This window comes from Centruroides vittatus, unplaced genomic scaffold (assembly GCF_030686945.1).
Source record: "Centruroides vittatus isolate TY-2023 unplaced genomic scaffold, ASM3068694v2 contig_371, whole genome shotgun sequence".
Classification (NCBI taxonomy): Eukaryota; Metazoa; Arthropoda; class Arachnida; order Scorpiones; family Buthidae; genus Centruroides; species Centruroides vittatus.
The window spans coordinates 1,193,152-1,205,420 of NW_027122194.1; the positions used below are offsets into that span (position 1 = coordinate 1,193,152).

At 31.1% G+C, this 12,269-nt stretch overlaps 1 protein-coding gene across 1 annotated transcript; it reads left to right on the forward strand.

Moving 5' to 3' along the window:
• Window positions 1–903: 903 nt before the first annotated feature.
• Window positions 904–11,872, forward strand: LOC136975477 (T-cell leukemia homeobox protein 3-like). Its single transcript, XM_067270536.1, has 3 exons — window positions 904–1,329; window positions 9,360–9,591; window positions 11,348–11,872. The coding sequence occupies exons 1-3, from the start codon at window positions 960–962 to the stop codon at window positions 11,619–11,621; spliced, it is 876 nt and encodes a 291-aa protein (XP_067126637.1). The 5' UTR covers window positions 904–959; the 3' UTR covers window positions 11,622–11,872.
• Window positions 11,873–12,269: the final 397 nt, after the last annotated feature.

Here is a 12,269-nt window from a genome sequence, read left to right on the forward strand (position 1 = left end):
AAATGCAACTCTTGAATTTTTAAGCATTAATCATTCAAATTCAAACCACGCTTTTGGTATTTTTAGAACTTCTAATTCTTTTTGAGATAGTGATATAGAATTTAGAGATTTTCAACATTATATAAGTTATAATTTAAATTTTAGCTTAAATTACAGACTACATCTTCCATCTTATCTTTCATAAAAAAATTAATCATAATTTAATAAAAAATTTAAAAAATGGACAAATTAGCAAATAGGCCAATATTTGCCCATAGATGCAATTTTAAGTGTGATAAAACTTCAAAGATATTCATAATTTTATTAAAAATACAACATTCTAGATTTTCCAGTAAAATTTTGAATTACGAAAGTGAATTTTTTAATTAAAAATTTTATATATAATGTGTTAACTTCTACAGAATTTAATTACAAAAAAGTCGTAAGAAGTGTTTTACTTACTCATCCTTTAGGGCTGGTTTACTTCTCGCTTAAATCTAAATTTCAAGCATCCTTTCTAAATTAAGCTTCGTGTATTTTAATATGGAAATATATCAATATTAAACCTAACCAAATAAAATTAAGTTCATTGTTTATATTTATTACAGTTATCGAATGTTGAAGTATGACAACTCATTTATGGATAAAACTAAAACAAATATTTATTTACCTCTTTCTTGAAATTAAAACTAGAAGATTTAATAATAAAGACGAGCAAATCAAACTACAAATCGTCGAAAACGAATTGCCTGTCGGGAATTGAGAAAAACGTCAATTATTTCTACGTCACTTGGCAAGCGAGAAAAGTGGGCGTGGTTAAAACGCTATTGCACGGAGGATGATTGCGTTAACCAATAGCGACGTTGGAGCTAAGCGACCATCCGTTGCCCGATTCTGTTAGGCTTAGTCGGCCGTATCGTTCGGGTAAGGAGGCGCTTCTCAGCAGCTCTTCTTCCTTTGCCGAATGCGGATTCATTGACATGGGCGAACGTGCAGATTCGGCCGAAAGCGCCGCTTCGTCGCCGAGGTCAGAAGTCACGCCGTCGCCCCCTCACACTACTACATCTCGACAGGGTCAACCTACTCCTAGACCCAAATTATCTTTCAGCATCAGTCGGCTTTTAAATAACGAAAGTGAAAGTGGGAGTGTTGAAAATAATAGAGCTACGGTGACGCAGGCTTTGCCTAGACAAGAGGTGCATGGACTCTTTTCGCCTTATGATCCACTTCATAGAGCCATCAACGGGACAGTCATACGCGTGCCTGCCCATAGGCCACCACCCATCGCCTATGCCACGCTCTCGTGGATGACACCTGCCAGTCAGGCTCTTATCAAGGACAGAATACACGGTAAGTTTCCAAAACACTTTTTGTTAGGGACGGAATAATAAGGTGGAATGTCTCTTAACTAAAGCGGGCTTAACCGTGGTAAAGACGTAAATTTAACCTTAATTATGGCTAAATATGAAACAATAAAGGGGAGGTAAAAGAAGACACAAAAATTTTACTAAGATTTGCATACATAAGTTAAGATTCTTCAATTTATTGTACAGAAATACAATTGAAGTATTGTACTCTTACTATTATCTATCTATTAGTGTTGTTTGGCTCGACCCACAATTAAGGACACGACAGGTTTTATGACAGCTCGAATCGTATCGAAAAAACGTGACATGTTACAGGAAGAGGGCAAGTATTTGAGCATGCGCTAAATATGCCAAAGTGTGAAAGGTTAACTGGAGAAAAAATGTCAGAGTAATTAGAGTTTGAGAGAGTGTTGGTTGCATTGTGCAGTGGTAATTGTTTTGTTCTCACTCTATAGGATCTCTTTTTCTTTCTCCGGACATTCCATTCCCCCCAGTAGAAATAGTTGTTTGCTCTTTGTTATGTTGAAGTCATTAGAAACGTTTAAACAAATTTGAAGAGTTAAAAACTCGATTATACTTCAATTTTAAAAAATCTCACAATAAAAAAGCAGTTTTAATTGCTTACTTGTACGATTTATGCTTACTCCAGTACTGAGTCAGCTTATATTCTATATAAAAAATTGAATATTCAATTCAGTAATTACGAATAATCAATTTAGAATAGTTTAGAAACTATTACTAAACAGATTGTTGTTCATATTTTATGCATATTTTAAGTTTGTATGTCACTAAATCACTATATGGATGTTTTTCATCTTTTAAAGAATAAATACTTTTTAAATTTAATTTTGAATATTTTAATTTATTTCTATGAATTGTTCTAACTTTTGGAACGAAGACGTTTGATCTTTCGTCTTAAAATGTATTATACTGTACAGTACAGTACATTAATATAAGGAGTGATACCAAAAATTCATACTCTCTGCTTTCTTAGGTTAATCGATGCCTGAAGCTAATCATATTATTAACGTAATTCTTAAACATTCCAGATAATAACATCACTAAGTATAAAATTTATATTTGTTTAGAGTTTTGAAAAATACAGATCTGTATTAGAAGGATTATTTTGCTCTTAAAATCTATAAAAACAGGCATTGATAGAAGGAGTCAAGCAGAATCATTTTTTTTTTATTCCGCATAGAGTGGAACTTCAAATTTATTATCTTACATTAAAAAACATGATAAGAAAACTATAAATGATAAATGATGAAAAATCTGTTTTCATTTATATAGTTTTATGGCTTCCAGAACGTTTTTGACTAGTCCAGGTTTCATATATAATTATATATGTGAGTTTTGTGAATGTATATCTGAGACTTAGTTGTATATTAACAAAACTCTCAAATAAAACTACATTTTTTCGCATATAAAATAATAAATTTATTACGAATCAAAGGATGAAAGATTCAGAATAGTCCCATTTTCTCATAATCGTATAGAAATTTAATAAAATATTATTATAACGTTTGAAGGCAAAGATAAAGAACTAGTAAAACGCTTTGGCTCCGACATCGAATATAGAAGGGTCTAAAATTTATTCTTTAATGTAAAAAACAGTTATGAAAAAGGTAACCAAGCATGTCACGTCCTTTCATTGAACCAACAGCTATAATTGTTCAGGCCTGAGAGAGATAAAATGGGGCCTCAAGACAAGTCAAATGTGAGATTGGGGCCTCACATTTGTTACACGTCTGGGGCTCAACTCACCTGTTTTACAATCTGGACACTTATTGCTGTTTATTCAATGGGAAAACATGACGTATTCTATAATTTTCAATAGGCTATGTTTAAACCAATGCACTATAAAATTTTAATAGCAATTAAGAATTAAAGTTTTGAAATAATTTATGAATTGCAGAATAGCTTAACTAGCTAATATTATATAGCAATTAATATATTTGAAGTAACAAAAACAGTGATCAAATCTAGCCAAAACAGAATCAATCAATTCGTTTATCTCAATAAGATGAATTATTTAACGTCTAATTTAAATTCTTTGCAATTCATATATAAATTATGAAGTAAATTACAACATAATTAGGAGCGTATCATTGCAATAATCTTATTGAGACATAATGATTATTTAATTTGTTGTTAATGAGCTTATTGATAAAAAGTGAAATAATGACATAATAAAGCTTACATCTAATTTTTAATGTCTCAAATCTACTTTTAATTTAGCTTTATCAACATGTAAAGATATAAAAATATAAATTAAACATTTACTAAAAGTACTTTAAGATTTTTTTAGTAATAATTTAACTAACTAAACGTTAAAAAGGAAAATCACAATGTATTAAAGCTCGCTATTTTTAATTATTCCGACTTAAAAAAAATCACTTAAACTGTTTAAAACATAAAACTGTGGATATAAAATTGTATATCTAACTAATTTTAATTATTTTTATCATATTATTATGAGTAATTCTCAATCTAAATGGACCTATCGTGATCGGTTTCGTCATATACATCCTTAGATTATAGGCCTATATACACGTATATACATATAATTAAGGCTGGCAGATAGTCGATCACCGACCATTGGAAGCCTTTAGTTGCAATTAAGACTGTAATTGAGAAAGGCGTGGGGTCGAGCAACTCCTTAACGGATAGCCGCACACAGAAATGCCTAATGGCCAAAGTCACGCCATCGGCGCCTGAGAACCATCCAAGCCTAACCGTATCCATTACCTTTGCCTTTGCTTTTCCTTGAACTTGAACGGAAAGAAGTCGGATTAACTTTAACGAGCGATTACTAACCTTTTTCTAAACAATCATTCTCCTGGGAAAGAAGACCACCTCATTGAGATCGAGCCTTTTTTTCCACTTCTTCAACTATTATTCAAATAAATTGCTATAAACAGAAAAATCTGCCCTGTTGTCTGTTTTCAGTAATTCGAAAATAAATCATATTTAATAACATTTAAATTGATTTTATTGACGAATAACTGTTCAACATGTTCAAACATGTGAAAATCTTTAAACTATTTGGCTTTATAAGCACTCTATTGAATAAAATAGTATTTAAAAAATTCAAATTTTCACATTAAACAACTAATTTATGTTCAATTTTTAAGTTTGTTTCTCTTAAAATAGGGTAGAGCTTACCTAATGAGATAAAATTAACTTTTTCGGGAGTTCAATTTGTTATTTTCTCATCTTTAAATAAATGTATAAGGAAAATTTGATAAAGATATCAAAAACTTTCACGTCATGTATCTTTATGTGAATTTTTATTACGAAAGTAGGCCTGTAGCGAATTGGCTAACATCACATTTAACAAACTTATAGTTGCAAGTATTCGTGATCACTGGAGAGAAAAGTCTCCATAAATTAGTTTAAGCTCGGAGACAAGTTAACTGGTTGCATTCCTCTATGAGAAGACTTAAACGTTTTTATTCTCCTCCGACAACGAGTTATTCAGGTTGTGCCGCCTCGGGTGTCTAACTTGGCATAACTCTCGCGCTTCACGCCATCATTGACATACAATTCTTTCGGCGCCTCTTCCTTTACTAGCTTGTTTATTACGGTCCATCATTTCTTTATTCAAGTTATTTGTAAGATCCCATCTGGTACGCAGTACTTGACTTAACTCTATTCTACTTACTTCCGCTTTCTAATCGTGCACCATTCTTTTTCTGTTAGGCATTACATTAAATATATCATAGACAGTAACTTTGTAACTTAATTCTATCCAAAATTCCACATAAATCTGATTTATAAACTAGAGAGTAGACTATCAGCAGTCTATACTCTAACAAAATTTTTACATCAATTATGATTTTTAAGCTATAGAGTGAATTATTTACAATTTAAATCCTGGCATTTTTGCTCCCTTAGGCTCTGTAAATATATATTTTTATAAGAATGATTATTTCCTGGAATAATAAAATCTGAATGTACTGTACTAAGTCTCATAAAGAAAAAATAGAGGTAACAAAAAATACTCATAACTGAAATAGGAAACGGCAGAAAGGAATTTGAGGTAAACAATCCTATTAAGAATATCCTAATTGTGGGTCTATATACTTTCCCTTTCCTTTATGGCATTAAAAATTTTATTGTCCGGAGCTAGTCTATACTTAAAATCACCTCCAAGTATTTTGAGGAAACGAATTCATGACAATCAATTGGTCGTCATCTTTTTAATGATCAGATATTGCCAAAAAAGTTTCTATAACCAATTCTTCCTATTTATTAGTGTCGATGACCCTACAGTTATTTTACATAAAATCTAAATACTATATAATCCTTCATAGGTTACACAGGAACTAGGATCACGTAGGACTAGGAATACATAAAATCTGGATATCAGTGTTGATGATGCTACAGTTTTCAGGATTCGAATATATCCTTACATAGGATTTGAATCTATCTTTTCATCTCTTCCACACTTGAACTTGTAAAGATCAGTTCTTGTATTCACATTCAATTTTATTTAAAAAAATTAGTTATCTTAAGAAGAAAATTGACGTAATCTTGCATCAATAGGACACTTTTTATGTTAAAAACAATATTAAGAAATTAATTCTAAAAACGAAAATTTATATCGCTAGCATATAAGCTTATCTGATGTATAAAAATGAATTTTCTGGATTATAATTCGCATAAATTATACGTTATCGTGTATGAAATATGGATGTTTCACGGTAGACAGAGTAACAAATGACTAGGTATTAATGTCGTCATATATTAAATGCAACAAATTCATTGCATTGACACACATCGATGTGTCCATTCAGAAGCTTAATTGCCAAAATCTCATCATCGCAGCTGTAAAGCGTGACCTGTCGATTGAACACGTGGCCGATCATCCACTTCCATTTTTTACCTTCTTTTTATGACAATAACCACAATTTACTTCTTCATTAATTTATAATAATTGATCAAAACACATATGAAACTGAAAATTGTCTTCTACGTCCAACTCTCATGTCTACACAATAGTTATAACTGTTTTTCTTTCCTTTAATCTTTGCTGTTTTAAGGCTGAATAGAAAGAAGTCAATGAAAAATAGTTAGTATCAGCTTTGGAGTCGAAAATTTATAATTTATCATAATTTTTGCCTTTTAATAAAACATTATCAATATTTAAAGTGTCTTATGAAGAAAAGGGGGATTGACAATGAAGGACATGAATCGATCAATAAACCCTACTAACTAAGTAAATAAGGAAAGAAGGACGGTTCTGATGATCCTTAATGGCGAGAACCATTTTGCAAATGGAAATTTAATGAAGTTGAACGAAAAGAGGTAAAGGCTCACTCGATTGTTTTTTACACCCTCTAAATCGTAATCATTCTCCTAGTTGAATGAAGGTTTTTTGTCTTGTTTACGAAATATCGTGTGATCGTGCCTATTCTTCTCCGACACGGATGCATGAGGAATAAATATTTTTGTATAATTAATAAGATAACTTTATACGTGATAGGTACTAGGTGTGGTCAAATATATTTTTAGCATTTATTAATTCATATAATCCCTTTGTATCAATAAGTTAATTGGGGATGAACTCGATATAGATTAGATTTTCAAATTAATAATTGATGAATTTGCATGAAAATAGTTAAGAAATTTATTAAATATAATTAAAATTAAATAATGTAAATCATTTTATTGTTAAAAATAATCATTTTTATGGCTAAAACTTATATTTTAAGTATGTTTTTTAGCTTAATTAACCATGTAAAAGCCAATGGTTGAAAGATCTACAGGCATTTTAAATTGATTGAAAAGATAAAGCAAAAGCTCGAAAATGTCAAATCTATTGATAATAAGCTATAATAATATGTTTTAAAGGTATTTGTTAGCTATTATTATCTATCGTTTCGACAGAATAGGCAATTTAGTCATGTGACCAGCCTTGAATTTTCACCTTGCTATTATCCGTTGCACTTTTCTTTCTTTTTTTTTTTGTGGTCAAAAAATTCTTTGTCGATTCATTCAATTAAAAGTAGTCCAGGCAATTATAGAAATAAAGCAGCGAAGCATAATTTCTAATTAATTTCACTACTATTAATAAGGCTTTTTCTTAAAAATTTTCAGTCACGCTTCTCCATTTCTCAGTTATTAAATATTCTGTAACTTGTTCGAATTTGTTTATGGCGTTAAAAATTAATTTATCTCATTTTAAATCTTTTTAGGGCATTTAAATTATTGTTCAATAAAAGTGGGAGTGTAGTTTTCATTGACGGTATTGTATTGTATTGTAATTATAAGTAATAGAAATTTTTTACTGTAGTTCAATAGGCTTAACAGTAGCTCAATTTATTTTTTTTATACATAAAATAATATTAATTTTTTATAAATTTAGTTAAATAAGCATTTTTAAATTTAACATAAGTTGTTTCGATATCTCAGAAAACATATTTCGGATTGAGAGAGGTGGGAAGTGGCCCGCATTAGTTATAAATGCGGGTCTCACCCCTTTTCGAAAGTCATGAAAATATATTAATAAACTGTTTAAAAACAAAATTTTCACCAATTAGCTAGTAAAATAACTATTTTCTTATATAAAATATTAAATTTTGGGCTCTTCTGTATGTAGATCAGGGTCAAATGGCCCTATTTTTCAGCTTTCTTGGCCTAGTTATGATAAATCAGATCTTTAACTCTATTTAATCTATTAAATTATGTAAGAAATTGTTATTTTTCATTAAAATATTAAAGTATACATTGCATTAATTTTCATTCTTTAAGAATAAATTTTTAATTATCCTTAAAGAAGTTAAAGGAAGTGAAGCTATTGTTAGTTTTTTCTTTTAGCTAACTTCTTTTGATCCTTTTCTTTATACATTTACTATTCGGTAAAGGATTGTTCTAGTTCACAGAAATGAATAACTTTGAGTAAAAAAAATTATATAATTAGGTGCTTGTATCTTTAATGAAATGTTTACATGTGAATTTTATTTTCTCTTCCTCCATTAGTTACTTTCTATGCTTAAAAATGGCTTTAAAATATTGCTTCCTTTAAAAACTAAAATTTTATCCTATTTTAAGTCTTTAAAACAATTAACTTTATATAAAAATTTCGATTTGATAATATAATTATCTCACGCCCTATCGAACGAGGCCATTTGTCGGATACCGCTTATAAAGTATGAAAAGACACGATTTTTAAATAAAATATTATTATTTAAAATATATATTATAATTGTATTATGCAATTTTTAAAATGCTTTTTCATTTTTTTATTATACTGCAGCCAAAAAGTGAAGCCAAAGCTCAAAAAGTGAGTGATCCGAACCTATTCGATCCCTGAAATGCAAAGCCGAACTAGACTAAATCTCTAACTAATAAAAGGCCTTTCACCCTTCACTAAGCAACAATAAGTTTTAAAAAACACGAGATTTAAGTTGTATCATTGTAGAGTGAGGCCTAAATTGTATTAATTTGTTTAGCTTATATGTAAATCTGGCTGTGCCGAGAGGCTTTTGTCATAAACTCTTGGTCTTTTTAATCCAAAATATTTCGATTTTTGCTAAAATTTCGACTTACATAAGCCTCTCATTTTTTAGATTTGTATTAGGCCTAAATCAAAATAATTTATTTTATTTTTTAAAATTCTAAATTATAATAACTTTCTTTTTATTTCACACAATGAAGCATTTATTCATTTCATACATCGTTAACCTCTCTCCGGGCCATTCGTCACGTGATAATTGTAGTTATTTCATCCTCACGTGATTTATAATTTTTAAATTTGAAAACAAATATCGGTTTACGTCACATTATTTTCATTTATTAGATAAATTTCCTGTAATTTAAGCAATAACCCAGCATAAAATTCATTATTTATACATTAAAAAATGGTCAAAAATTCTAATTAAATTTATAAATTTTTATCATTTATTTTATTTTTTTAAAATTCAAATCTAATCGAAGAGACAAAACACAAATAGCTATACAAGTATTAAATATACATAATTTTTACTTTAACGACTCTTGTCGTAGGTCTGGCTCCGGTGACTCCGAGGAGAATCGGTCACCCGTATCAGAACAGGACGCCTCCAAAGAGAAAAAAGCCAAGAACGTCCTTCACCAGGATGCAGATCTGTGAATTAGAGAAGAGATTCCATAAACAGAAATATTTAGCCTCTGCAGAAAGGGCGGCCCTTGCTAAACAATTAAAAATGACAGACGCTCAAGTCAAGACTTGGTTCCAAAATAGGAGGACTAAATGGAGGTGAGACGATTCTTACAATCCTTTTCCTTCCTTAAATCTTATCTATTCTTCAATCACTTTGCTCACCCGATAGTATAGTTTATGTAGGACGTAAAATATGGATTGTCGACTAAGGGTAGATCATCTACAGTTATCGGGATATAGACTCATGACATTATAAGATCAGGGTGCAGTTCATTATGTAAATATTACATACTATGCAATTATAAGATATAGTTAACAGGATTAAAATGTAAGATAAAAACATTTAAAACAATTGAAATTAATAATTTTAACAAGAAATTGTCCAAACTATAATTGTACTGATAATGTCGATAACACAATTAATAGGAGAACAGTAGTTTTTAAATCCATACAACTACGAAAAAAATACCAGTTTTGTATCAAGACTCGTCATCCTTCAATAACTGTAGTAACATTTAAATCAAACGCTAAAAATTTGTATAGTTTCCGTTTTCCGTTGGTAGATAAAATCACGATTCACTTAGGTGTAGAAGTACGATAATCGTTGCACGTGTCACGCCTTTGCCGAATTGCCTTAGCTTTAACTCGACAACAAGCTAGTAATTTGCCTGTAGGCCTATAGACAAATAATCCGGCCAAATCGTTATTCTCCAATTATTCACGATTTTGCTCTTCGCATGGAATCCCTCGATGCCCATTTGTTATCGCGCCATCTAGTGATTTTCTTAATAAGCAAAGTTTGGCAAGCCCCTTTTAACTTATTAATTCGTCAAATGAAGTGTGATTAATAAAATGTATCTTGAACTCCACCCAATTTTTGCATCGTCCTCATTACGTCATCCGGGATAAGATGAAGGGAAGAATCGTCAATCGTTACTTTAGGTGGAGTGCCAATGGAAATGAGCGAATTGCATGACTGACTTTTCTCAGTTGAAGATTTTTAATGACCGTGATTATCCAGGATAGGAATCTTTAATAGAATTATCTCATCCACGATAAGCTTTGGACGCCCTGGGAGGGTGGGGCCTCGTAGCTAACGACTCCCTAATGCTTAAATCTCTAGTTACTTCCCATTGGCGAATTCTGGCCAATAGATAATTAGCTAGTCGACACTCGACACTTTAACCATCTAATTAATTATTAAAACTTTCACTCATTTTGCACAAAGTTTATTCTCGATCCTTCTCGAACGAGATCGATTATCAGCTTTTACAAGTGGAAAGCTATCATTTAGCGTCACGGGCCTCTACAGAATTGAAAGCTAAAATTATTCTATTTCCTTAACTAGGACAATATTAATATGGCCAAACTTCGTACTATAAATGAATGCATTTAAAATTGAAACATCAATTGATAACATGAACACGTTAATCACTAATGAAATATGGATATTGTTTTCAAAATATTACATTCAAAGCGACGTAAAATAATTTTAAGTGCATAATTTTTTTAAGGATTTACATTAAAATTGATCAAATTCTTCTTCGATACTGAGAAATAGATCTCACTCTTCAACGAAGGTTATTCAAATGAGTCTTCGTGTGAGGGACTTTCTTAAACTGAAGAATGAAGACTTTATTTATTCATAACACTTAATTTTAGTCACTTTAATTCTATTATTTTACACTTAGGCATGTGTTTCTAACTAATTAAGCCAAATTCAATTGAACAATTCATGTGAAAATATAAGAAATTCTTAAGTTTATCTCATGAAATCTTAACTTTTAGCTCATATACTTTATTAGGTAATAAACGATAAATTATTCGCTTATTTTTCTTATTTTCCTTACAGGAGGCAGACTGCAGAAGAAAGAGAAGCAGAAAGGCAAGCGGCTAATAGGCTAATGATGTCACTTCAAGCAGAAGTGGTTTCCAAGACTCTGTATGAAAGTGTGAGAGATCCTTTGTGTATCAATAATGCATCGTTGCACGCCCTTCAGAACTTGCAACCTTGGGCCGACGGAACAGGAGGCCCTTCCAATACGTCACCTTCTTCACGTCACCACCCACCCGGAGAAAGACCCACCTATCTCTCACCACCCACTCTGGCCTCCCCTATTTGCTGAAACCAATTGTAAATAGGCTTCCGGCCTAAAGGCCCATAGGCCTTCGAGTTTTTAGTTGTCTCGTGTTGTGCTGTACATAGTTATTTTATAAAAACAAGACTGGAAGAATCCAACCAGTGATTGGACATAACGGAATCACGTGACCATCAGCAAACGGCGGAATGGTCGATGTGATTTTTCACAGTGAAAAGGAAGGTTTTACCAGTTTGTAGACGAATTAGATGATTGTGTGTGAATAAATGTATTGCAACAATCGATGTAGTTAGTCATTTTATGAAAATAGAGTAGGCTATATTAATAGAACAAGGATAACTTCTTTGTCGTAAAAAAAACGACATATTACACTAAAGCAGTTTATATTCTTCGGGTTTAAAATACACTATTTCAAGCTCGTTAATTAAATTCGACCCTTTGTTCTGGATATAAACACACCTTTACTTTCTCGGCATTTCGAGTCACTTAACCCCATATTAACGGCCGTATTCACAACCAAGAATCCGAAGTTAGAAGTTGACCAATTACCATTCACTTTACTTTAGTATGTGAACACTCATTGGTTACCTTCTAACTCCAACTTTTGCTATTTGGTTGTGATATAAGCATAAATAAATAGGTTGTTTTAAAATTAACTTCTATTATCAAAAACTA